Source organism: Macaca mulatta, chromosome 9 (genome assembly GCF_049350105.2).
Source record: "Macaca mulatta isolate MMU2019108-1 chromosome 9, T2T-MMU8v2.0, whole genome shotgun sequence".
Lineage (NCBI taxonomy): Eukaryota > Metazoa > Chordata > Mammalia > Primates > Cercopithecidae > Macaca > Macaca mulatta.
Genome location: NC_133414.1, coordinates 111668553 through 111694099, shown reverse-complemented (window position 1 = coordinate 111694099; position 25547 = coordinate 111668553). Strand labels below are relative to the sequence as shown.

Below are 25547 nucleotides of genomic sequence, written 5' to 3'. Positions count from 1 at the left end.
ACTTCATGACTGTAGTCCCACTACTTGGGAGACAGAAGCAGGAAGATCGCTTGAGACTGGGAGGTCAAATGTGCAGTGAGCCATGATCATGCTACTGTATTCTAGTCTGAGTGATGGAGCAATACCTCCCAAAAAAATAAAAGAAGATGAATAAATAAACAAATACATAAATAAAGCATGTAATTGGATTGTTTATAGCTCAAAGGATAAATGCTTGAGGGGATGGATACCCCGTTCTCCATGATGTGATTATTTTACATTGCAGGTCTATATTAAAACATCTCATGTACCCTATAAATATATAACTATGTTTCCAAAAAAAAGTTATTTTTTGTTTTGTTTGTTTATTTGTTTTGTTTTTTGAGATTGTCTTGGCCTGTCGCCTAGGCTGGAGTGTGGTGGCATGATCTTTGCTCACTGCAACCTCTGCCTCCCTGGTTCAAGCCATTCTCGTGCCTCAGCCTCCCAAGTAGCTGGGATTACAGGCATGCAACACCAATGCCCAGCAATTTTTGTATTTTTAGTACAGACAGCATTTCACCATGTTGGCCAGGCTGGTCTTGAACTCCTGGCCTTAAGTGATCTGCCCACTGTGGCCTCCCAAAGTGCTGGGAGGTGTGAGCCACCATATCTCGCCAAAAAATTAATTATTATTTTAAAAACACAAAGAGCAGGATTAAAGAATGAAAGTGACTCATCAGACAAAGTGGAATAAGAAATCTGGGGAAGAAGGACTAACGTTGGGATAGAAAACTGCCCTCTACTTATATTTTCCTCAATAAATGAGATTACAAATTTTAAAAAAACTGCTTCACTGTACAATATTTATGTACACAGAATATCCCACATGGGCTGAAATATCCATTCTTTTTTTTTTTTTTTTTTTTTGAGACAGAGTCTCACTCTGTCGCCCAGGCTGGAGTGCAGTGGCCGGATCTCAGCACAGTGCAAGCTCCGCCTCCCGGGTTTACGCCATTCTCCTGGCTCAGACTCCCGAGTAGCTGGGATTACAGGCGCCCGCCACCTCGCCCGGCTAGTTTTTTGTATTTTTTTTAGTAGAGACGGGGTTTCACCGTGTTAGCCAGGCTGGTCTCGATCTCCTGACCTCGTGATCCGCCCGTCTCGGCTTTCCAAAGTGCTGGGATTACAGGCTTGAGCTACCGCATCCGGCCAAAATATCCATTCTAAAAGCCATGTTTTGCCCTTAACAGGAATATAAGTGAGTCAGGGAAAGACATGAAGTCTACTGTTATATCTTGATTGAAGGCCTTGCCAGCACAAGGATTGTCTGACAACCTGGATGTTTTTATGTAGCCAGAAAATAAATGATAGTAAGATGAAAAGTGAGTCAGGTCACACTTTTCTTTTGCAGGATGAAAGGAGAGATTGAGAAAGGGGAGGAAGGAGAGAAGAATTGTTTCAATGGCTTTTTCGGGAAGATGAATTTTAGGAAAGAATTAATCCAGATGAGTAGCAAATTGATTCCCTTGAAACAATGTTTCCTAAATACCCCTTGGAACGTCTTCCTGTACACAGTCTCCAGTTTGAAAACTAATGAAATAAATAATGACTCTCCTGATCCTTTCAGTCCTCATTGCTTACCCCATCTCTGAATTCCTGCAGCTCTTATGTTCTGTTTCTTCACAATTTAGGAATCAGTTTATCTTTAAGTGACTGTAAGGTTAGCAGTCTTATTTTTCATGTGTGGCTGCTGGAATCAATCTCATTTTATTCTACACTCATACCTCATGCCCAGGTATGATGGCAGTTCAGGGAAGGAGGGTAGTGTAAGCTGAAGGCAGCAGTGGGACCTGCTTTGAATCTTCAATAATGAGAATTTTGATACGAACAAAGGGCGAAATGCATTCTAGGGAAGAGCAGTTTCTCTACGATACAAATTCAGCTGTAACAAAGATTCCCATTAACAGCAATTGCTTAACAAGCTCTCTCATATCTGAGCACAAGCGGTCTGAGGTGATAGGATGCCTCATGGTGTTAAGGACACAAGTTTCTTCTAACTTTTGCTCTGCCACCAGCTAAGGTATAGGCCTTGTCCTCATGGCCAAAAATAATTATCTTCTGGGTCTGTGTTCTGACGAGAAGGGAGAAAATGAGCACAAGGAGAACATACCCTTTTCTTTTAAAGGCACAACCCAGGTGTTTCAAACATCACTTTCACTCACATGCCACTAACTAGAACTTAGTCATACAGCCAATGTTGGTTGCCAGGGAAGCTGGGGAAAATATTACCCCATCTCTGAATTCCTGCAGCTCTTATGTTCTGTTTCTTCACAATTTAGGAATCAGCTTTAGCTGGGAAGCCACATGCCCAGTTTGAAACTTGAGGTTTCTATTACTAAAGAAAAAAAATGAGACTTGATGTTAAGAAAACCAGTGGTCTCATAGAGAGATATAGAAAATGACAAGATAGAAGGGAGAATGTGAAAAACAATTGTACTGGGAATGAAAGGTGAAGCCAGCTGGGCTTCTGGGTTGGGTGGGGACTCGGAGAACTTTCCTTTCTAGCTAGAGGATTGTAAACGCACCAATCAACACTCTGTAAAAATGCACCAATCAGCACTCTGTATCTAGCTAAAGGATTGTAAATGCACCAATCAGCACTCTGTAAAATGGACCAATCAACGCTCTGTAAAATGGACCAATCAGCAGGATGTGGGTGGGGCCAAATAAGGGACTAAAAGTTGGCCACCCAAGCCAGCAGCGGCAACCCACTTGGGTCCCCTTCCACGCTGTGGAAGCTTTGTTCTTTTGCTCTTCACAATAAATCTTGCTGCTACTCACTATTTGGGTCCACACTACCTTTATGAGCTGTAACACTCACTGCGAGGGTTTGTGGCTTCATTCCTGAAATCAGTGAGACCACAAGCCCACCAGAAGGAAGAAACTCTGGACACATCTGAACATCTGAAGGAACAAACTCTGGACACACTATCTTTAAGAACTGTAACACTCACCATGAGGGTCTGTGGCTTCATTCTTGAAGTCAGCGAGACCAAGAACTAACCGGAAGGAATAAATTCTGGAAACATTTTGGTGACCATGAAGGGACATATTTTGGCAACTAACATGGGGCTATTGCCAAGCAGTGAGTACCATTGAACCCCTTTTGCTTGCTATTGTGGCCTATTTTTCCTTAGGATTTGGGGGCTAAATACCGGGCACCTGTCGGCCAGTTAAAAGGGACCAGCATGGCCGCTGGACTAAAGACACGTCAGGCTTTCTGGGAAAGGGCTCTCTAACAACCTCTGACTCTGGAGTTGGGAGCGTTGGTTTGCCTGGAACCAGCTTCTGCTTTTCCTGTACTTCTGGGCTGAGGTGAGGGTCAACAGAGAGGAAAGCCAACAAGTTGGTTGACCCTGTGGCCATGAGCAGAACTCTCAAAGTCACATCGCCCAAGCGTATCCTATCTATCCTGACCCTTGCCTTCTGGGTCCTAATGCCTGTCAGACAAACTTCCTCTCACCTCTCTTCTCCAAGGCTAGGCCTGCTTCTAAAAACCACTCCCTGTCTCTGGTGCTTTTCTAGTTTCTCCTATAAGAATGATTTCTAGTATAAACTTCAGGACTCTATTCCCTTCTTTAGGCACCCGGGTTCACCAATCAGAAAGACATAATTTTTGCCCAAAGCCCCATCGAAGTGGGGACTATGTGGAATCTCAGGATCCCTCCTCAGACTAGCAGGCCTAACAAAAGCTATTCCTGAAGCTGGGATTTGGGGATCCTCAGAAATTGTATCCTTCCTATTCATATAAGTGAGGGCAAAAGGCATCACTCTTCCAACTCTGGAGATCCCTCCCCTCCCTCAGGGTATGGCCCTCCACTTCATTTTGGGGACATAACATCTTTATAGGACAGGGGTAATGTCCCAATACTAACAGGAGAATGCTTAGGACTCTTAACAGGTTTTAGAGAATACGTCAGTAAGGGTCACTATTCCGACGTTCCTCTAGGAGAACGTGGTCTTGTGGTCTAGGAGAAAAACTAGTGTTTCTACTGCTGCATCAGTGAGCACAACTATTCTGATCAGCAGAGTCCAGGGACCTTTGTGGGTTCTTGGCAAGAGGTGTCTGCTGCTTCGTCTGTGAGCACAACTATTCCGATCAGCAGGGTCCAGGGACCATTGAGGGTTCTTGGGCAGGGGGAGAAACAAACCAAAACTGTGGGCTGTTTTGTCTTTCGTATGGGAAACACTCAGGCATCAACAGGCTCACCCTTGAAATGCATCCTAAGCCATTGGGACCAATTTGACCCACAAACCCTGAAAAAGAGGCAGCTCATTTTTTTCCTGCACTACAGCCTGGCCACAATATTCTCTCTCTGATGGGGAAAAATGGCCACCTGAGGGAAGTATAAATTACAATACTATCCTGCAGCTTGACTTTTTCTGTAAGAGGGAAGGCAAATGGAGTGAAATACCTTATGTCCAAGCTTTCTTTTCACTGAAGGAGAATCCACAACTATGCAAAGCTTGCAATTTACATCCCACAGGAGGACCTCTCAGCTTACCTCCATATCCTTCCTATTAATATATAGCTCCCCTTCCTATTAATGATAAGCCTCCTCTAATCTCCCCTGCCCAGAAGGAAACAAGCAAAGAAATCTCCAAAGGACCACAAAAACCCCCAGGACTATCGATTATGTCCCCTTCAAGCTGAGGGGGGAGGGGAATTTAGCCCAACCCGGGTACATGTCCCCTTCTCCTTCTCTGATTTAAAGCAGATCAAGGCAGACCTGGGGAAGTTTTCAGATGATCCTGATGGGTACATAGATGTCCTATAGGGTCTAGGGCAAACCTTCTTTTTTGTTTTTTTTTTTTTGAGACGGAGTCTCGCTCTGTTGCCCAGGCTGGAGTGCAGTGGCGAGATCTTGGCTCACTGCAAGCTCTGCCTCCTGGGTTCACGCCATTCTCCTGCCTCAGCCTCCCGAGTAGCTGGGACTACAGGCGCCCACCACCACACCCGGCTAATTTTTTGTATTTTCGGTAGAGACGGGGTTTCACCGTGTTAGCCAGGATAGTCTCGATCTCCTGACCTCGTGATCCACCCGCCTTGGCCTCCCAAAGTACTGGGATTACAGGCGTGAGCCACCGCGCCCGGCCTAGGGCAAACCTTCTATCTCACTTGGAGAGATGTCATGCTATTGCTAGATCAAACCCTGGCCTTTAATGAAAAGCATGCAACTTTAGCTGTAGCCCGAGAGTTTGGAGATACCCAGTATCTTAGTCAAGTAAATGATAGAATGACAGCCAAAGAAAGGGACAAATTCCCTACTGGTCAGCAAGCCATCCCCAGTATGGATCCCCACTGGGACCTCGATTCAGATCATGGGGACTGGAGTCACAAACATCTGTTAACCTGTGTTGTAGAAGGACTAAGGAGAATTAGGAAAAAGCCCATGAATTATTCAATGATGTCCACCATAACTCAGGGAAAGGAAGAAAATCCTTCTGCCTTCCTTGAGTGGCTACAGGAGGCCTTAAGAAAATATACTCCCCTGTCATCTGACTCACTCGAGGGTCGATTGATCCTAAAAGATAAGTTTATTACCCAATCAGTTGCAGATATCAGGAGAAAACTACAAAAGCGAGCCCTGGGCCCCAAACAAAATCTGGAGGCATTATTAAACCTGGCAACCTTGGTGTTCTATAATAGGGACCAAGGGGAACAGACCAAAAAGGAAAAGTGAGATCAGAGAAAGGCTGCAGGCTTAGTCATGGCCCTCAGACAAACAAACCTTGGTGGTTCAGAGAGGACAGAAAATGCAGAAAGCCTATCACCTGGTAGGGCTTGTTATTTACAAAAACACTTTAAAAAAGAGTGTCCTACGAGAAACAAGCTGTCCCCTTTCCCATGTCCACTATGCTGAGGCAATCACTGGAAGGACAAAGGTTCTCTGGACCAGAAGCCCCCAACCAGATGATCCAACAATAGGACTGAGGCAAGCACCAGCTCATGTCATCACCCTCACTGAGCCCTGGGTATGTATAACCAGTGAAGGCCGGGAAATTGACTTCCTCCTTGATACTGGTGCGGCTTTCTCAGTGTTAATCTTCTGTCCCGGACAACTGTCCTCAAGGTCCATTAATAGCGAAATCTATCCTTACTCTATAATCCCAAATAGACTCTTTGGCAGCAGTGACTCTCCAAAACCACCAAGGCCTAGACCTCCTCACTGCTGAGAAAGGAGGACTCTGCACCTTCTTAGGGGTAGAGTGTTGTTTTTACACTAACCATCTGAGGAATCCTGGGACAGCCTGTAACCAGGTATTTCTCCTCAGTTGTAATTGGGAGACTTTGCTACAGATAGCAAGTATGCTTATCTAATCCTACATGCCCATGCTGCAATATGGAAAGAAAGGGAGTTCCTAACCTCTGGGGGAACCCCCATTAAATATCACAAGGAAACCATGGAGTTATTGCATGCAATGCAAAAACCCAAAGAGGTGTCAGTCTTACATGGTCAAAGCCATCAAAAAGGAAAGGAGAGGGGAGAACAGCAGCATAAGCAGCTGGCAGAGGCAGTAGAAAGGAGAGAAAGAGACAGAAAGTCAGAGAAAGAGAGAGAGGAAGAAACAGAGAGACAAAGAGAAGGAGACAGAGGAAGAGACAGAGACAAAGAAGGAGTCAGAGAGACAGAGAGAGGAAGAGACAGAGAGACAGAAAGTCAAAGATGGAAAGAGAGGAAGAGACAAAGAGGGAATCAGAGAGAAAGAGACAAAGAAGAAATCAAAGAGAGAAAAAGAGAGAGATAGAAGTAGTAAAGAAAAAAAAAGTGTACCCTATTCCCTTAAAATCCAGGGTAAATTTAAAACCTATAATTGATAATTGAAGGTCTTCTCTGTAACCCTATAACACTCCAATACCACCTTGTTGTGGGTGTAAACAAGGGCATAGCCTGAAAGCACTGAGGCCACTGACAACCCATAGCCTTCCCATCAAAAATCCTTAACCCAGCAAGTTTCCTAACAGGGGATCTAAATCTTAATTAATTACCATACACAGGTCTGACCAGACCTAGGAGGAACTCCCTTCAGGACAGGAGGATGGTTCCTACCCAGAGATTAAGGAAAAAAGACACAGTGGGTATTCAGTAATGATAAGCAAACTCTTGCAGAAGCAGAGTTAGGAAAATTGCTTAGTAATTGGTCTGCTCAAACATGCGAGTTGTTTGCACTCAGCCAAACCTTAAAGTACACGCAGAATCAGGAAGGAGCCATCTATACCAATTCTAAGTTAATATGGACTGAACAAGGTTTTATTAATAGCAAAGAAAAATTAAATCCCAAACTTACAAGGTTTTCTACAAAAGTAAAATTTGCTAAAAGTTAACAGTGTAACATGTATTATCATAACTTCTAATCTTATGGAAATCGGACCCTATCAGTACCCCTCAAAGCTCAAGTGTGTCAGCACATAGCCATACAACTAATACCCCTACTTATATAGTTAGGAACGGCTACTGTTACAGGAACTGGAATAGCCAGTTTATCTACTTCATTATGCTACTACCACACACTCTCAAAAGATTTCTCAGACAGTTTGCAAGAAATAGCGAAATCTATCCTTACTCTATAATCCCAAATAGACTCTTTGGCAGCAGTGACTCTCCAAAACCACCAAGGCCTAGACCTCCTCACTGCTGAGAAAGGAGGACTCTGCACCTTCTTAAGGGTAGAGTGTTGTTTTTACACTAACCAGTCAGGGATAGTATGAGATGCCACCCAGCATTTACAGGAAAAGGTTTCTGAAATCAGACAATGCCTTTCAAACTCTTATAACCAACCTCTGGAGTTGGGCGACATTGCTTCTCCCTTTTCTAGGTCTTGTGACAGCCATCTTGCTATTACTCGCGTTCAGGCCCTGTATTTTGAACCTCCTTTTCAAATTTGTTTCCTCTAGGATCAAGGCCATCAAGCTACAGATGGTCTTACAAATGGAACCCTAAATGAGCTCAACTAACAACTTCTACCAAACACCCCGGACCAACCCGCTGGCCCTTTCACTGGCCTAACAAGCTCCCCTCTAGAGGACACTACAACTGCAGGGCCCCTTCATTGCCCCTATCCAGCAGGAAGTAGCTACAGCGGTCATCACCCAATTTCCAACAGCAGTTGGGGTATCCTGTTTACAGAGGGGATTGAGAGGTGAAGCCAGCTGGGCTTCTGAGTCGGGTGGGGACTTGGAGAACTTCTCTGTCTAGCTAGAGGATTGTAAACACACCAATCAGCAGTCTGTGTCTAGCTAAAGGATTGTAAATGCACCAAACAGCACTCCGTGTCTAGCTAAAGAATTGTAAACGCATCAGTCAGCACTCTGTAAAATGGACCAATCAGCAAGACGTGGGGGTGCAGGGGCCAAGTAAGGGAATAAAAGCTGGCCACCCAAGCCAGCAGCGGAAACCCGCTCAGGTCCCCTTCCACGCTGTGGAAGTTTTGTTCTTTTGCTCTTCACAACGAATCTCGCTGCTGCTCACTCTTTGGGTCCACACTACCTTTATGAGCTATAACACTCACTGCAAGTGTCTGCAGCTTCATTTCTGAAGTAAGCGAGACCACGAACCCACCAGGAGGAACAAACAACTCTGGACACGCCACCTTTAAGAGCTGTAACACTCACTGCGAAGGTCTGCGGCTTCACTCCTGAAGTCAGCGAGACCACGAACCCACTGGAAGGAAGAAACTCTGGACACATCTGAACATCTGAAGGAACAAACTCCATACACACCATCTCTAAGAACTGTAACACTCACTGCAAGGGTCCGCAGCTTCGTTCTTGAAGTTAGCGAGACCAAGAACCCGCCAGAAGGAATAAATTCCGGACACTGGAATACAAGAAAACATGACTATAGTACCTGAGGAGTTGCAGGTGCAGGAAACTGTTGAGGGTTTGTGAAGAATATCACCAATGAAGTTCCTTGCCTACTTTTTTTTTCTTCGAGATGGAGTCTCACTCTATCACCCAGGCTGGAGTACAGTGGCACAATCTTAGCTCACTGCAACCTCTGCATCCCAGGTTCAAGTGATTCTCCCACCTCACCCTCCTGAGTAGCTGGGATTACAGGCACACACTGCCACACCTGGCTGATTTTTGTATTTTCAGTAGAGATGGAGTTTCACCATCTTGGCCAGACTGATCTCAAACTCCTGACCTCAAGTGATCCGCCTGCCTCAGTCTCCCAAAGTTCTGGGATTACAAGCATGAGCCACCACACCTGGCCTGCTTACCACTATAATTTTTTAGGAAGGTTTAGTGCTGGTGAGATGTACGACAGTGTGTATGGGTTTGTGTGCAGGTTAGGTGCTTACTATTCAAAGTGTGGTCCAAGGTCTAGCAGCATCAGCATCACTCGGGAGCTTGTCAAAAATGCAGAATCTAGGTAGGCATGGTGGCTCACACCTGTAATCTCAGAACTTTGGGAAGCTGAGACAAGAGGATTGCTTGAGTCCAGGAGTTCTAAGGCCATTTTGGGCAAGATAGCAAGACCCTGTGTCTACAAAAGAAAGAGAGAGAGAGAGAAAGAAAAAGAGAAAAGAGAGAAAGAGAGAGAGAGAGAGAAAGACGAAAGAAAAGAAAGAAAGAGAGAGAGAGAGGGGGAGGGAGGGAGGGAGGGAAAGAAAAGAAAGAAGAAAGAGAAAGAAAGAAAGAAAGGAAAGGAAGGAATGAAGGACGGAAGGAAGGAAGGAGAAAGGAAGAAAGAAGAGAATGAGGAATGAAGGAAGGGAGGGAGGGAGGGAGGGAAGAATCTTAGGCCCCACCCAGACATACAGAACTGCAATCTGCATTTTAACAAATTCTTCAGGTAATATCATTTATCATCACATTAAAGTCTCAGAAGTACTGGGTTAGTTTATGCTATGGTGTGGAATAATCCTAAAAGTTCTGTGTCTTGAAACAACTAAGATTTATTTCTCACTGATGCTGAAGTCTGTCTGAGAGCAAGCAGGTAGCAAGTAGGGAACTCTGCTTCATGTCATCCTCACCAGAGCCCCAGGCTGACAGAGCCTCCACCATTTGAACAATCACTAGTCATGTGGCAGAGGAGGAAATGTGTGACTCTTGTGCTTCCCTCGTATTTCACTGGCCAAATCAAATCCCATGGCCATGCCTATCTTCAAGGAGGTGGAAAAAACATCCTACTATGTACCTGGAAGGAGGAGAATCAAAATACTGCTGAAGCTAGGGGATCCTCAAGGCAGGCAGGCCTTTCAAGGGGTTATGACAATACAGACGTAACCAGATTCAGGGAAAGTATATCAATACAGAGGAAAAGGAGAGCATAAACAGAAGAAACAGTTCAGAATAATGATTCTGAATGGGCACTCAAGGAAGACTCCAGCTTTACAGTCTCATTGATTGGGCAAGTAGTGAAGATTTTCATGGAAAACGAACATTTTGGAGGAATGGGTTAGGGTGGGGAGTGGAAAGGCTGAGTTTGGAATGGACATGCTGAGTCAGAAATCAAGGTGAATATTCACCACTTGTTTATCTTTCCAACCTCATGTTGTATCCCCTCCCCCACTCACTCACCATGCTCCAGCCACACTGGCCTTCTGTTCCTCATGCACCAACCTTGTTCTCATCTTAGGGTTGTCATACGTACTGTTCCTTCTGCTGGCCCCTTCTCCAAGTCTGTCATGACTGGCTCCTGCCTGTCATTCAGAACTCACCATACATGTCATCTCCTCAGAAAGGCCTTCCTTGGCTATACAAATGTAGCCACCCAGTCACACTATATCATACCACCCTATTTCAAAGATCAGCATGGCATCCAGAGCTGATATTTTGTGTGTGTTTTTCTGTCCCACCTCCCCACCCCCATCATTAAAAAGCTCCATGAGAACATGGACTCTGTCTGTCCTGTATCCCCAGCTTCAAGTACACAGTTGGTACTCAATAAACATTACTGAATGTTCCCATGGAATTTTCAGTTAAAAGTATGCAATAAGGGAAATAAAGATAGGTTCCAATGAGGACAACTGGTTTGGAATGGCAAAGTTCTCTAAGGTATTAAAGATGACCATGAAGCATTAAACTTTTAGGGATGTTCCACTTTAATGGCTAGAGAAGTGTAAGTGACTGAGAAGTCTAAAAGGTAGAGCGGTTTCTGAAGCTAGGAAAAAGTGCCAGTGAGGGGTGGGGGCAAGTGTTATCTCTGTTAAGAAAAACCGGAATAGAAAAAGACCATTGGATTTGGAAAGGTCATTTATGACCAATGAATAAGAGAGTGAAAAATGAAAAGAGCTTAAGGAGAGAAAGGACATAGAGGTGGATAGGTCATCACTTGAGTAATCTGGCAGTAAATGGAATTAGTACTCTAGCAGGATTGAATGGGTTTTTGGTAGACCTATTCATTTCTCAAGCTAAATATGCTAGAGAAATGGAGAGACTGAACATGCTGTGGGGGATTTCCTTTTTAAAAAAATTTTTTGAGACAAAGTTCTGCTTTGTCACCCAGGCTGGAGTGTAGTGGCGTCAACACAGCTCACTGCAGCCTCGGCCTCCCTGGTGCAAGCAATCCTCCCCCCAGTAGCTGAGACTACAGGTGCATGCCACCATACCCACCTAATTTTTGAATTTTTGTACTTTTTTGTATTTATTATTATTTTGTAGAGACGGGGTTTTGCCATGTTGTCCAGGCTGGTCTCAAACTCCTGAGCTCAAGCAATCGTCGCACCTCGGCCTCTCAAAGTGTTGGGGTTACAGGTGTGAGCCACTGCGCCGGCCAGGGAGAGGTTAACTAGGTTAATGGACCCCACAGGGTGTCCACATGGCACCTTCAGGGACTCTGAAATGCAGAAATTATATGCAAAATTTTGGGTGCACAGAGGGGATGGGAGGTAGAAGTAGGAGAAGAGAATTCGTAGGTTTATTATTTTCCAAACGGTCGCGACCCAACGGTTAACAACGACCGCTTAAGAGTACAAAAAGTTTTTAAAAAGGAAGCCCAGAGAAGGGCTAAACTTTAGAAAGAAAAAAAGGAAAACATCCTTCCTATCCAAGGAAAGGCTATAAACAGATGAAAAAGTCCACAGTTGCATCATCTGGGTAAAACAGAGAAGACAGAGCTGGAAACCGCGGGCGGCTTGTGCCAACACGCTCAGGGAAGGCAAACGGAAGGCGCCCGTGCTCCCTAGCGCAGGAGGTCCTAAGGCCGGGAATCGCTGGCCTTGCCTCTCAGGACCCGGGCTGACCCGAGGCAGGCAGAGGCCCTCATCACCAGGCGGGGGGCCCATCAGCGCGCCGGCTCAGGAACAAGATGCTGACGCTTCAGACTGGGCCGGGCAGTGCGTCCGAGCTTCCCCACAGCCGCCGCACTTTCCTGCTGCCTTTGGGATGCGGCCTCCAGCCCCGCCTCGCCACCGGCCGTCATCTCTGAATCATCCCGCCCATTTCGACATCTTCCTTCCCCGCCTTCGGCTCTCGGCCTGGCGCAGAGCCCAGTGACAGCCGGGGCCCGGAGGACCTCATTCATTCAACACTTGCTGGGTTTACTGTGCGAAGGTGGATGCGAGGCTCAGTGCCGGGCGCTGGGGCCTGAGGAGCACTGGGTCCGGCCCCAGGGCCCACTCCAGACCCGACAAGAGTCTAGCGGGCCGCCGCGGTCCCCCCCTGGCTGTGAGGCGGTTCCCGGCCCGCATGTCGCAACGGCTTCCCGGACAGGCTGCTGGTCGCGCCAGCCAGAGGATGACCGGTCCAGGCCGGCTCCGCCTCATGCCCGCGACGAGATCCCGCGGGAACACGGCTCTCCGGGGCCAGGGCCGCCCGCTCTCCAGCCACGCGTCTCAGAATTTGAGGAGCGCACTCGAGCGCTGGTCGTAACGGTGCCCGTCAGCAGTTTGACGTTGAAGGCCTGTCACCGCCCCGCCCCCGACGCGATCCCGCGCACGGGGACCGCAGCTCTGCAGGCGCCAGCAAGGGGCCCGAAGTCGGCCCCTAGACTCCCTGGGCGCTTCGCTCTTTCTATAGCCAATCGGGGACCGACGTGGTGCGGGCCAATGGCCGCGGTCAAAGTATCAAGAGTGGTTGAGCCTATCAAAGTTCAGCCTTAAGTTTCTCCCGCCCTTCTAAAAAGTCAGAGGCGGGTTGATCGCACATGTCGGCCAATCAGTGACCAATAAACAAGAAGCTTCCAAGATCAAAGGGGAAAGGGTGGGATTTAGGCGCTAGCAACGCCTCAGGGCGGAGGAATGACAGGCGACTTCGCTAATACTACCGACTGATTTTTCTCACGTCAGGAAAAGGGTGGGTCTAACTCGGGGTCTGCACCAATGGTTGGTTGGGGGGCGTGTCCGCGGGGCCAAGCGGGAGCCGGAGGCCCCGGGCTCTCTGGGCCGCGCCTGAGGCGGACACTACGGGGCCGGGGGGCGGCGGCGGGACTGGTGGCAGCGGCGGCGGGGGTGGGCGCCGCAGCTGGCCCGGGTGGATGGAGTTGGAGGGGCGGGGTGCTGGCGGTGTGGCGGGGGGGCCGGCGGCAGGGCCCGGGCGGAGCCCCGGGGAGTCGGCGCTGCTGGACGGGTGGCTGCAGCGGGGCGTGGGCCGGGGGGCCGGCGGCGGGGAGGCCGGGGCCTGCAGGCCGCCGGTACGTCAAGATCCGGACTCCGGCCCGGACTACGAGGCGCTGCCGGCTGGAGCCACTGTCACCACGCACATGGTGGCAGGCGCCGTGGCAGGGATCCTGGAGCACTGCGTGATGTACCCCATCGACTGCGTCAAGGTGAGACCTGCACTGGGCTTCGAACCAGACCTGGGGCTGACCCGACCCCTGGGTCTTGTCCGGAGCCAGGATCCCGGCTGAGAGCCGGAGCCGACATGGGTTCCTTCCTGGCTCCTGCCACTACCACATGATTCGAACCGACACTCCATTCAAGCAAGGTCCCAGCTGGGAGTTGATCCCAGTCAGGAACCAGGACCTATTTCTAACCGTCAGTGAAATCTGAATCGGGACTCAGGATCGAAAATCTGTCAGCCAAAGCCCTGGACCCCACCTGGGACTAAACAGGAATAGGGTGGGATGGGGTATCCCGAAGCTCAGGTAAGTGCTACTAACTCGATTAAGGTGAAGCCAGCTGGCGTGACCCAGACCCTGAAATGGATCTAACGGCTTGAGATGTTTTCTGGGCTAGTGCTTTTACAAACTCCTTACTGTATCTTCCTTTACTGACGGGGCAGGAACCCGAATCTGGAATCTTTCAGCTAGATAAAGGACTTAACACGTTAAATCTTAAACACATGAGTGATTGGAAATCATTGTGCAGTGAGAATGCAGAGTTCCAGACTGGAAGTAATATGGGAAAGATCGTATTCAGGAAAAGGTTTCAGTTTCTCTGTGAAGCAAGCATGATACCCCACCTATTTCCTGAACATGAAAATTGAGCTGGGATTAGGACTGTATGTGCAGGGAGCACATCAGCCTCCAAACAAGAGAGATGAAACTGATAGCAATTTCTTTGGCCACCTGAAGTTGACAAAAAGGGAGAAGTTGCCTAGAAAGGAAGTGTGACGGTATTAGAAAGTAGATGTAAGTATGAAGACAATGGAATGAGATCAACAAGAGGACACGAATCTTGTGAAAGTATAATTGCATTCACAACCAAGCAGGATGATTAATGTGTACAGAAGTCAGGTCCTTCTGAAGAAAGCTGGGTGAAGAAAGAAACAGATTATTGTTCTTTACAGTTCTTATTCTTGCATTAGTAAAGGTAGCAGCCACTAAAGGTGAGGACTGAATTGAGGGAGAGGTAAACTAGAGGGGACTGTTGATATGACAAAGACCGATACCTCCTTTACATGTTAAGGGTAATAGTCAAACAGTAACCTGGCAGCTTTTTGATTTATATTTCCTCGTCAAATCAGGAAAGTGTTATGTATTCAAAAGGAGGAGAGAATCAACTTGGGAAATGCAAAGTAGATCCCTTTTACCTCCCTCTGATTCCAGTACTGTTTCATGTTTTCCTTAGTAATGTGGATAAGGAAATGGGGGGAGTGCTCATTAAGCTTTGTGAATGACAGTAAACTGGCAGGAGTATTTTAGCACAAGGTAACTCCTAACAAGGGCCATATCTATTGAAAATGGGGTAAATGTACTTGACTAAAATGGACATTAGAATGTTAAATGCCCTTGTCAATTGGGAGAAATAGAAATAAACAGTAAAATCCATGAGAAGTAACAACATTGAAATGTAAAACGAGTAAGTACAAATAAAAAAGATGCATACATTATATGTATAGACTCTAGGTTGAATGACTTGTGAGTTAATAATGCCGTATATCCAAAAGTTAATATAATCTAGCTCCCTAGACTTAGATTAGGGAGTGAGTGCAGTATGAGTGGAGTGCAGGGTTTAGGATGCTGTTTTTCTGGATGAGTATTGAATGGAAAACAGATCAAAGAAAACAGTGAAAATTATTTAATGGCTTGAAAAATACAGTGTAATAATTTATCTTAGATATATTACTGTAACTTACCAATTTAACCACTGTTCCATTATAACATAATGGGAGGTTATCTCCTTACTCCATATATTTACATCGTGCTATTGTTGCTATAAACATTTTATAAATCCCTGTTAAAAATGCTTCTAGAATATTTGGGTGCATGTCCTTAAGGAAGGCAAATCTTTGCCCTGTGATAAGATGGAATTGATTTTGCAGGAACAAAGACTATTCAGAATCAAATATGGTGAACAAAGTGGGAGGTCAAAATGGGTAATACTGTTGGCGTCAAAATAAGGTGGGACTTGAAAGCAAGGAGACTGCTTTACTTCTGAGGCCTATAAACCCATTGAGGAAACACCTCTGAAAGAGAAGTTCCAGAAAGGTTTTGCATAACCACAGCATTGCTGGAATAAGTCAATTGTAGCCTTCCAAGGTAACTATTTTGAAGAACAGTTCTTACTCATTTACATAAGCTTTGGCATTTTGGTTTTTAAAAAATTAGTCATACAACATTGCAGTTATATCTTGAAAGCCCTCCTTTAAGGAAATAAAGATTTGAGAAAAAAATGCTCAGGAGTTGTCAACAATAACGAAAGCTTATTTTAGAAGGCTCATTTTGACTTGCACTTAATGCTGGGATTTAAATGACTTAGAGGGAAAAACTAGGTGAGGCCAGTATGATTTAGTGTCAGTGAGTATGTTCAATGCTTTTGTGCAGGCATGAAAGTAAAATTCAAATCCCTTCCTTCAGAAAGGGCTTCCCAGTTTGCTTGTTCCGGCAGTTATCCTTCTTCTTTTAATAAGTGGATGGTGGGGAGGAAAAGCAGCCCAGTCTTTAAGACTGGAGGCAGGTATCCATGTTGTTGGAGCCTAAAGGGCAACCATAGTGTTTGCAAATGAAAGCTGACATTGCCTCTTAGCATGCAAGCCTGTCCATCCTCAGCTACTTATCAGGGTCAAGTTGACTTTTAATATCCTTGAGATGGACCATGAGAAGTCAGTGTAGCCTTGCTAGACCATCGTTATTCAACCAGCTATTTCCATGGCCATAATGGAGAGGCTTGGGAGCCCAGATAAATCCCAGTTTCCTTTTCTGGGCCTCAGAGGCAAGCGCCAGACTTTATCTACGGGGACAGATTCTGCAACCCAAAACGGTCAGAACCCTTCTCAAAATCATCTGGCTAAGTACCCACCTATCATCAAGCTGCTGTTGTTGGCTCTGAAGTGGTGAAGCAAATATCCACTTATATAATAAAGAGGGGAAGAGCAGAGGGAGATAAATCTCCAGTTTCCAAATGTAAATGGTATCTGTACATATTCACCTGTGAAAGGTTAGGAAATGGAAACATTAGCTTATTTGATTTTCTTGCATCTAATAATAAGTGTTCAGTGATCTTGTGTGCCAAGCACTATCTGAAGTACCTTACATACATTTATTCATTTAATCTGTGAAGCAACTTGATGAAGTAGAAACCATTTTCATTATTTTACAGTTGAAAGGAGGCTTAGGGAACAGTTATATAACTTGTCCAAGGTCACAGAGTTTAGGTGGCACAGTTGTGATTTGAACTCAGTGTATCAGACTCTCAAGCCTTCCGTATAGCTTCCCAAAAGCAGATTACAAGAACCAGGCAAGGCACAGAATTTCACAGTAAAGCTTGTCCCTGAACATATGACCTTCAGATTAATAGTGGGACATGTAAATCATTATAGCCACAGAGAAACTTTAAAAGGAAAACAAAAAATACAAAATTAACCCCGATTTATTAGTGGCTAAGGACAGTTAGTTGCCCATGTATATTTGTGAAATGACTTATACAGGAGGCAATGCTACCATGATCTGTAAATTCTTAGATATGAACAAATATATCTTAGAATCATTTTGAATACAATAAAGATCTTTATATTTCTAGCACCTTATAAATTACCAATGGCTTTTACATACCTTATCTCTTTTAATCCCCACAACAGCCCTATGAGCCAGTCATTCTTGGCCTGTTGTTATAGATGACAATTTTGAAGCTTAGAGAGGTTAAGTGACGTACCCAAGATCATACAACTAGCAAAGCTGAGGCTCAGACTCAGGCTTTTTGACTCAAATGTGGCTTGTCTTTTACCAAACCACTTACCTCTCTACTGGGTTGTTTGACTTTTCTCCAAGCCAGGTCAAGGTTTTTCATACTGAGATTTTTCAGAAATTCGTACTTAGATATTTCATCTTTCTGTAAAAGGCAGATTTATTGGCCCACAAACTTGGGGAGCCATATTTATATACTTAGCATAGCTTATGCCCAGGTCCTCTCCATAAGGGTGTATTTTTATCGAGTTAGAATTGTTGAGTTAGACTTAGATGTGTGTATAGAATGTTCAAAGTGGCTTCCCACAATCTGGTTTTCTCTTGGGGGTGAGGAGTTCCAGGCCTCTGAAGCCAAACCTTTCAGAATTGGTAGCCAAATACACCACTGACTGCGGCAGAGCAATGCAATTTCTGAACATTCTCCCTATACAAGATCAGTTTTGAATAAATGCATGGAAACATGATAAGCCAAGAGGCTCAATATATCTTTGCTTATTGGTAGCTCTAGCCAGCATTTGACCCGTAGTCTCTATGAACAACTCTTCTGATGGATTTTATATGCCTTGTGTGATGTGAAAGATCAGTAAACAAACCCTTTATTGGAAATACATGAGGTTTTGTGGGGGGAAGTAGGAAAGAATGTGTCAAATTGTGATAAGTGATACTGCATAGAGTATTTCTGATTGACCATCCAGTAACTAACCTTTTAAGCTTCCGGTTTTTTGTTGGTAGCAGGCAGGAGAAAATAACCAGAGGAATGTGGATTGCTTGCAGCTAACCGGGACCTGTTCATCTGGTTAGTTTCTTTTCTCCCATGATCTTGAGGAAAGGTATTACTCTTGGATTCCAATTGGCCAAGAGGAAGGTTGAAGCTTTTTTTTTCTTTTTTTTTTTTTTGAGATGGAGTTTTGCTCTTGTTACCCTGGCTGCAGTGCAGTGGCTCAAACCAGCGAAGGCCCACTACAACTTCCGCCTTGCAGGTTCAAGCGATTCTCCTGCCTCCTGAGTAGCTGGGATTATAGGCGCATACCACCATGCTCGGCTAATTTTTTTGTATTTTTAGTAGAGACGGGGTTTCACCATGTTGGCGAGGCTAGTCTCGAACTCCTGACCTCAGGTGATCCGCTTGCCTCAGCCTCTCATAGTGCTGGGATTACAGGTGTGAGCCACTGTGCCTGGCCGAAGGTTCAAGCTTTTAATTCCAAATAGAATCTAGTGATTAGATTGATGCAGAAATTTAAACTGTACTTGGGCATCACTTGCTCCCATTGGCTCACCAGTGATTGTAACTGATACAGTTATGTGACAAAAGATTCATTCATTCAGCAGACAAATCAGAAGTGCTTATTGTGTGTCAGGCACCAGACATTGGTTTTTCTTTTTAGACATTGATTTTATATTAACTATTAGTTTCCATGTTACTTTACCTTGAAATGGGTCAGTAGATGGGTCAGAGAAATTTTCCTGGGGAGACACACTCTTCAGAAAAGGTCTAATTTAGGGAGGTGTTTCAAATAAGATTAATTTCCCAAATTTCAACAAAACTTTGTCAAGGAACATCATACAAAGTGTCTACCCTACGCTTTTATTCCAATCATTGAATCCTTTAGAGAGATTCCAAGGATTATGTTTCACTGAGACTGATTTTATTTACTAATGCCAATTTTGGGATTCAATCAATTTAGATTAGAAATCTGGAAGGGCCCTTCAGGATTGGAGACTAGATTGGTTTCTAGCTAGACACTCCCACCTTTGCAGTTTCAGGGTAAACTTTCTTTCCCAAGAAATAAAATCATCTATTAAGAATGCTACTTCTGCCAAGACTCGGTGTAGACCCAGCCGCCATTGCCAGATAGTCTGAAAAAGTATCAAAATATTAGCCGCCCCTCAGTGTGTGGTCATGAAGCAGGGCCAGGGGCAGTCTTTAGGTATAAAGCATAAAGTATGTCATAGACAGTAAATACTTGAATTTAGAATCCATTTGTGAAGAACTGTCAGCTTGAGTGTATTAAGGCACAAAAGCAACTTCTGAAAGCTTGATATTTGTTGCTGGTGCTCTGAATGATTTTGGAGTACCAGGACACTTAGCAAATGGTGGTATTATTTTTTTCAAGGAAAATAATGGTGTTCCACTCTCAGGGTCATAGATAACTAGAAAAAGAAAGGTCCAAGGCTTAAAAGAAAGATCAGCTATAGATTGGAAATAAGCTGAATGTCAGATATCCCTCTCACAGATGGGCACAGCTCCATGTAGAAGGTCTGCCCAGTGTGTTGAGGTAGGGCGAGAAGTTGGCATTGCTGACATTGCGCTTCTCCTTGCTGTAATTTCAGACCCGGATGCAGAGTCTACAGCCTGACCCAGCTGCCCGCTATCGCAATGTGTTGGAAGCCCTCTGGAGGATTATAAGAACGGAGGGCCTATGGAGGCCCATGAGGGGGCTGAACGTCACAGCAACAGGCGCAGGGCCTGCCCATGCCCTTTATTTTGCCTGCTACGAAAAGTTAAAAAAGACATTGAGTGATGTAATCCACCCTGGGGGCAATAGCCATATTGCCAATGGTATTGAGCCTTCCTGTGCTGGTTCCCCCACTTTCCCAACTCTTTGGGCTTTGCTGCTGTCAGTGCTTTCCAGTCTCAGCATGGTTTGGAGCTGAAGCTTTGGGCTGGGATAGGCCAGATTTTAAGGGAGGGACTTCCAAACCTGATGTTCTCAGACAACGGGCCGCTTCAACCCTGCCTTTTCCTTTGGGGCATCTCAACAAAGGGTTACAGTATCCTCCCTTACCTACCAGCTTGACTTGTTCCTCTCATCTCCCTGGCATCAACTTCCAATGCCCTGGTAACGTGGAGACACACTGAACTACCCCCAGTGTATGTTTCATAGTTGTATGGTGTCCTGCTCCTCAGGGCAGGATTGGAGGCGACCCAGCCAGCCACCCAAGGAAGATACTAATGAAGCCCCCGCTTTTCGCCTCACCTTTTCAGGATCCTAACTCACCAGAGGCAGTTTGTGTTGTTGAGAACATGACAAAGCCTCATGACAAAGTGAATGGGGGTGGGGCCAAGGAACTGCATGAAGAAACCAGAAGGTTGTATGGAAGTAAGAGAAAGGATAGCAGCCTAGGGCTTCAGGACTGGCTGGAACCAAGTTGAGTGTGGAGAGGGTGAGGGGTAGAGTAGTTCAGGACCTGAACGAAAGATCTTTATAGACAAACGTTAGGATCTGCAAATGGGTTCTGCAGCAGGACAGAGGTGGGATTCTGTGGTGAGATTCTATGAGATCTGACCACCTGGCCCCCGTATCTCCCTCCACTGGTGGCAGGTGATGTGCTGGCATCCCTAGGCAGCAGTGTATCTGCTTCCTGTCTGGGGCGCTGCGTTTATTCTCAGAACGATCTTTATTGATAAGACCTGAGCTGGCCTTCCTATCATGGATGTGGAATGCATTGGTGACCTTACAAAGTTGGTGGGAACAGATACTTCCCTTAAACAGGAGTTTAGGAGCAGTGGGTCCCCATCTTTTGGACTACCTCATAACGTTACCTTGTGGTGTAGCACAGCCACTCCCCTTCAGTGGGAGACTTCAATGAGTTGGTCACGCTCTCTTGGCCTTACATGTGGCAGTTGTTTTCTTGTTTGCAGGTGCGGCCGGGTGTGTGGCAACATTACTTCATGATGCAGCCATGAACCCTGCAGAAGGTAATGATTCCTCAACCTATCACTCTGGGCAGCTGCACCTGTGTTTCTTTCCAGTTTGCAGAAGAAAGAGCCCATCAGTTTTGGTGGGAAATTCTCTTACCTTGTTTTACCACTAGAGGGTGCTCCCTCCGTGTTTTTGGTAGTTAGGAGGCACCCTCTTGGACAGGAAGCAGATTCACTGGGATTTCACTAATCCTTGGGGCTTCCCTAGAAAAAGATATGGCTCCATGTGGCCTGTTTTGGGGCTTTCCTGGGAGTCTCCTTTGTAGTAGATTTGATCTGTCCTGAAAGTTTAGCAGGTTCATTTTTCTTCAAAGAGGTGAAGATGGATTCTTTTTTTTTTTTTTTTGCCCTCTTATGATTTGCAGGAATTGACACTTAAATATATTGCCTTTCTTATCGGAATGAAGCTAGTTGGGATAGGAATGAAAGGTTAAATTGTAGAACTCAGTCCCTGCATTTCTACTGGGGTCTTGGCTTTTCAGTTGGAGGAAAATTCTCCAAAAACATTCTCCACGTGAGGATGAACAAATACAAGAGGATAGCATTGTTGCCACGTTCATTTTCTGTCTGGGCAAGGCCATGGGGTGGACAGAGCCAAAGCTAAGCTGAAGCTCCACAGAGCTCACACCATGTTATCTACTTGAGGGAGTGGGAGGTGTTTGAAAACTAAAGCCAACTCTTTTTGGCTAAGAATCTTTTCTTTGGTAGCACTTCTCTCTCCTCCCCTCTAGGAGGATCACCATCTCACATTTTAGAAGTTAGGTGCTCTTTGTACCTGAGGATTGGGATTGTTAGGGGCCTGTGTTCATGATAATGTTCACTGTCATGGAGTCATTTCTTGTTGGGAGTTGTAAGAGGGTAAGATTAGAGATAGGTACTTAGTTCAAGAAGACTCTCTGGAGCTCCCAAACCATAGATACGTCCTGTGTGTGAATTGGCTGGCTTTACAGAAGTCCTGATGGAAGTGGGTTTATTGTTTTTTGACTTGTTACCAACCCGCTGCCTACTCCCTCCCCTCAAAAAAGGGAAGCTGACTTCTCAGGTTAGCCAGCAGCTCACTCATACTTTTTTCTCTCTCTATTCCATTGGCTGATCTGCTGACTTGGGACTCTGAATCTGGATACTCTCCATCACTGGTTGGCCGCTGTCATCACTTCCTTCCTTGATGATGGCACTACTAGTGGTCAAGCAGAGGATGCAGATGTACAACTCACCATACCACCGGGTGACAGACTGTGTACGGGCAGTGTGGCAAAATGAAGGGGCCGGGGCCTTCTACCGCAGCTACACCACCCAGCTGACCATGAACGTTCCCTTCCAAGCCATTCACTTCATGACCTATGAATTCCTGCAGGAGCACTTTAACCCCCAGAGACGGTACAACCCAAGCTCCCACGTCCTCTCTGGAGCTTGCGCAGGAGCTGTAGCTGCCGCAGCCACAACCCCACTGGACGTTTGCAAAACACTGCTCAACACCCAGGAGTCCTTGGCTTTGAACTCACACATTACAGGACATATCACAGGCATGGCTAGTGCCTTCAGGACGGTATATCAAGTAGGTGGGGTGACCGCCTACTTCCGAGGGGTGCAAGCTAGAGTAATTTACCAGATCCCCTCCACAGCCATAGCGTGGTCTGTGTATGAGTTCTTCAAATACCTAATCACTAAACGGCAAGAAGAGTGGAGGGCCGGCAAGTGAAGTAGCACTGAACGAAGCCAGGGGTTCAGATGACACTGCTGCATCCTGCTCACATTCTCTGTCTCCTGGAATGCTCCCGCCTCAAGTGGAGTTAGAAGGAAGGTAGAGGGGCTCTCCCCCAGGATTTTGGTGTTTCGACTAACACCAGTTCCTGCCAACCTCTGTTGCCACCACCTTTCCTTCCAGGCCCTAAGCACGTGCAGCAAAGCACACCACAGCACCTTTGATAACCTCTCTCCATCCTGGGCCTGACGACCTGCTCTAGACTGTTATAGAGGGATAAGCAGCTCATTCCCCTGGTTCCTAATAAAAAGCCTTTAAATTAAATGGTTAATGGTTTCATTGGGTTTGTCTTGCTAAAGGGGAAGTGAAATGCTGTTAATTGTTCTTGACTTTCCTTTAAGCATAAATCAAGGGACCCAAAGGAAAGGTTTACTGAGTATGTCTGTAGTTTTTGTTTTCTGCTGATTTTCATGACGATTTAAGACATTAGTAGTAGGCCCCAAGCAATCTCTCTGATGGCTAGAACAACAAGCCCTTGACAGACCCCAACCAACCAGATGCTCCGGATGCCCACTATCTTCCCTAGGGCGGTAGTGCAGCGCAGAAGAGGCAGGTCTCTGCTCTAATTCGCAGCTCTCCCTGCAGCAGTGCTTTACATGTGGCACTTGGTTTCCATTTTAGTTGTGAAACTCAAATTATTCAGTGAGGCTGCAAGTCCTGAAGATTACATGGTAAAAAATACATTTCATTTTATTTTAAGGCTTTCACAGAGTACTTGAGCATGTGTGATCTCATTCGAACCTCAAAAATCTCTGAAGTAGGCAGTGCAGGTGTCATTTCTATTTCACAAGCAAGAAAGCTCAGAGGCTATGACTGGTCCAAAGCCTCACAGTCAGTGCAGAACTGGGACCCCAGCCCAAGTCTTTTGACCTCACAAGTGAATCTAAGCGTGGCTTCCTACAGATGGGAAATGAGTGGAGGGCATCTCACATCTACTGCCATCTACTGAGGAAGCTCCCTGATGACCAGCTGGGCTCTGCTTGGAGACTTTTCAGAGATGGGGCTTTCCCTGTGCTTGGTAGGTCAGTGTGTTTTTTTTTGTTTTGTTTTGTTTTGTTTTGTTTTTTTTAAATATCACTAGTTATTAGCAAGTTCTTCAGTACATAGAAATGTACCCCTCTGAGTCTTCCACCTATTCTTGTTAGCTCATCTGTCATTCATTCATTAACTATTGAGTGTCTCTGTGCCAAGCACTGGTGTTGGAAATACGATAGATAAAACAATCCCAGCCCTCAAGGAGCTTATTGTCTGGAGAGGAAGATACATGGAAACAGGCAATCACAAGATAAAACGACAGGAGAGAAGATAGAATACACCTAGAATACTCAGAAGACAGAAGGATACCCAGCGTAGCCTTGGATGACCAGGGTAGACTTTTGGAGGAAGTGACATCTGAGGTAACACCTGGAAGGCAAATGAGCTAACTTGGTGAACAGGGGAGGGGTTATGTTCTAGACAAAGACCTAGAGGTAAGAGAATTAAAAAGTATTTGGGATTCAGTGTGCAAGTGGTTTGGTAGGACTGAAACAGTCTGGGCAAGACATGCAGCCTGAGAGCCAAGCCGAGACTGGGTCTTCAAAGCAATGCTGCGGAGTTTAGGTTTATCCTGAAGGCCATACAAAAGCATTATGGAGTTTTAAGCAGAGGTGTGGTGTGATCAGATTTACAATTTAAACAGATCACTTAGGCTCTCTGGAGAAAGGATTAGAGGAGCAAGACTGGACAGGCAGGCCAACTGGTTGGGAGGCTGCTGTGGTAATCCAGGCAAGTGCATGGTGGTCTGAAGCAGGACTGTGGCATGGAGCCAGGAGCCATGTTAGGATTGTAGAAGGTCACAAAGTAGATCTTGTCCTCCTCCCACCTGACAGCCCTTCAATATCTATGGAGAATCATGTCTGAATGCACTTGAAAAAAACTGTCAAGAAACCAGCAGGGTCTCCTGTTCTAAGCTTTATTTAAGTAGGCTATCCTGCCCCTCTGATTTAGCATGGAGAGGAGAGATGTTAATAGTGCTAAGCAGTGGTTTCTGAGTAAAAAGAGTGTGATGATATCATTGTAGAAGGTCATTTCAGAGGGTTTGCTAGTAAAAATGTAATTGAGTAGCTGCCTCCCAGTATGGACTGAGCAAGAGAGCAAAGAGATGGCTGTCAGGACCTAGTCCCTGCAGTCAGCTTTACAGAGCTGTCTGGCATGGTATCTGGCACACAGTAGACACGATGGCAATAAGGCTCATTTTTCAAGAATAGAACACGGGGTAATTTCTTAAAGATTGGTAGCCGCTAGAGACCACCTCTGCTCTAATGCTGTTCACAAATAATGAGAAAAGAATACAAAAGTGATCTTCCAGCCTCTGATTGTGCTGTAGCTACTGGAGGACATTTAATCTGGAATCTGGACAGGACATTAGGTTCTGCAGGTCTCTTGGCCCAGTCACTAGAGGTCAAAGAGGAGATAGAGGCAGAATAATGTGACAGGTTGAACATTAGCAATGCCAGTGACTGGATACCTGGGTCATTTCCAAGGGGCTCAGCAGGTCCAGGAGAACTGTGGG

General features: G+C 45.7%; 2 protein-coding genes across 3 annotated transcripts in view; both read left to right on the top strand.

The window, feature by feature from the left end:
* LOC144331448 (uncharacterized) overlaps positions 1-9550 on the top strand; it is a 42861-nt gene extending 33311 nt beyond the window's left edge. Inside the window, exon 3 of the mRNA XM_077947984.1 lies at positions 7919-9550. Coding sequence (XP_077804110.1) covers positions 7919-7978 — 60 coding nt within the window. The 3' untranslated portion in view covers positions 7979-9550. The remainder of the gene's footprint in view (positions 1-7918) is intronic.
* Positions 9551-13416: 3866 nt separating this feature from the next.
* Positions 13417-23260, top strand: SLC25A28 (solute carrier family 25 member 28). 2 transcript variants are annotated; one of them, XM_077945296.1, is made up of 5 exons: positions 13622-13733; positions 18267-18327; positions 19863-20091; positions 21175-21231; positions 22416-23260. In XM_077945296.1, exons 3-5 carry the CDS (start codon positions 19869-19871, stop codon positions 22931-22933), a joined length of 798 nt encoding a protein of 265 aa, XP_077801422.1. In that variant the 5' UTR covers positions 13622-13733; positions 18267-18327; positions 19863-19868; the 3' UTR covers positions 22934-23260.
* The last annotated feature ends 2287 nt before the right edge of the window (positions 23261-25547 follow it).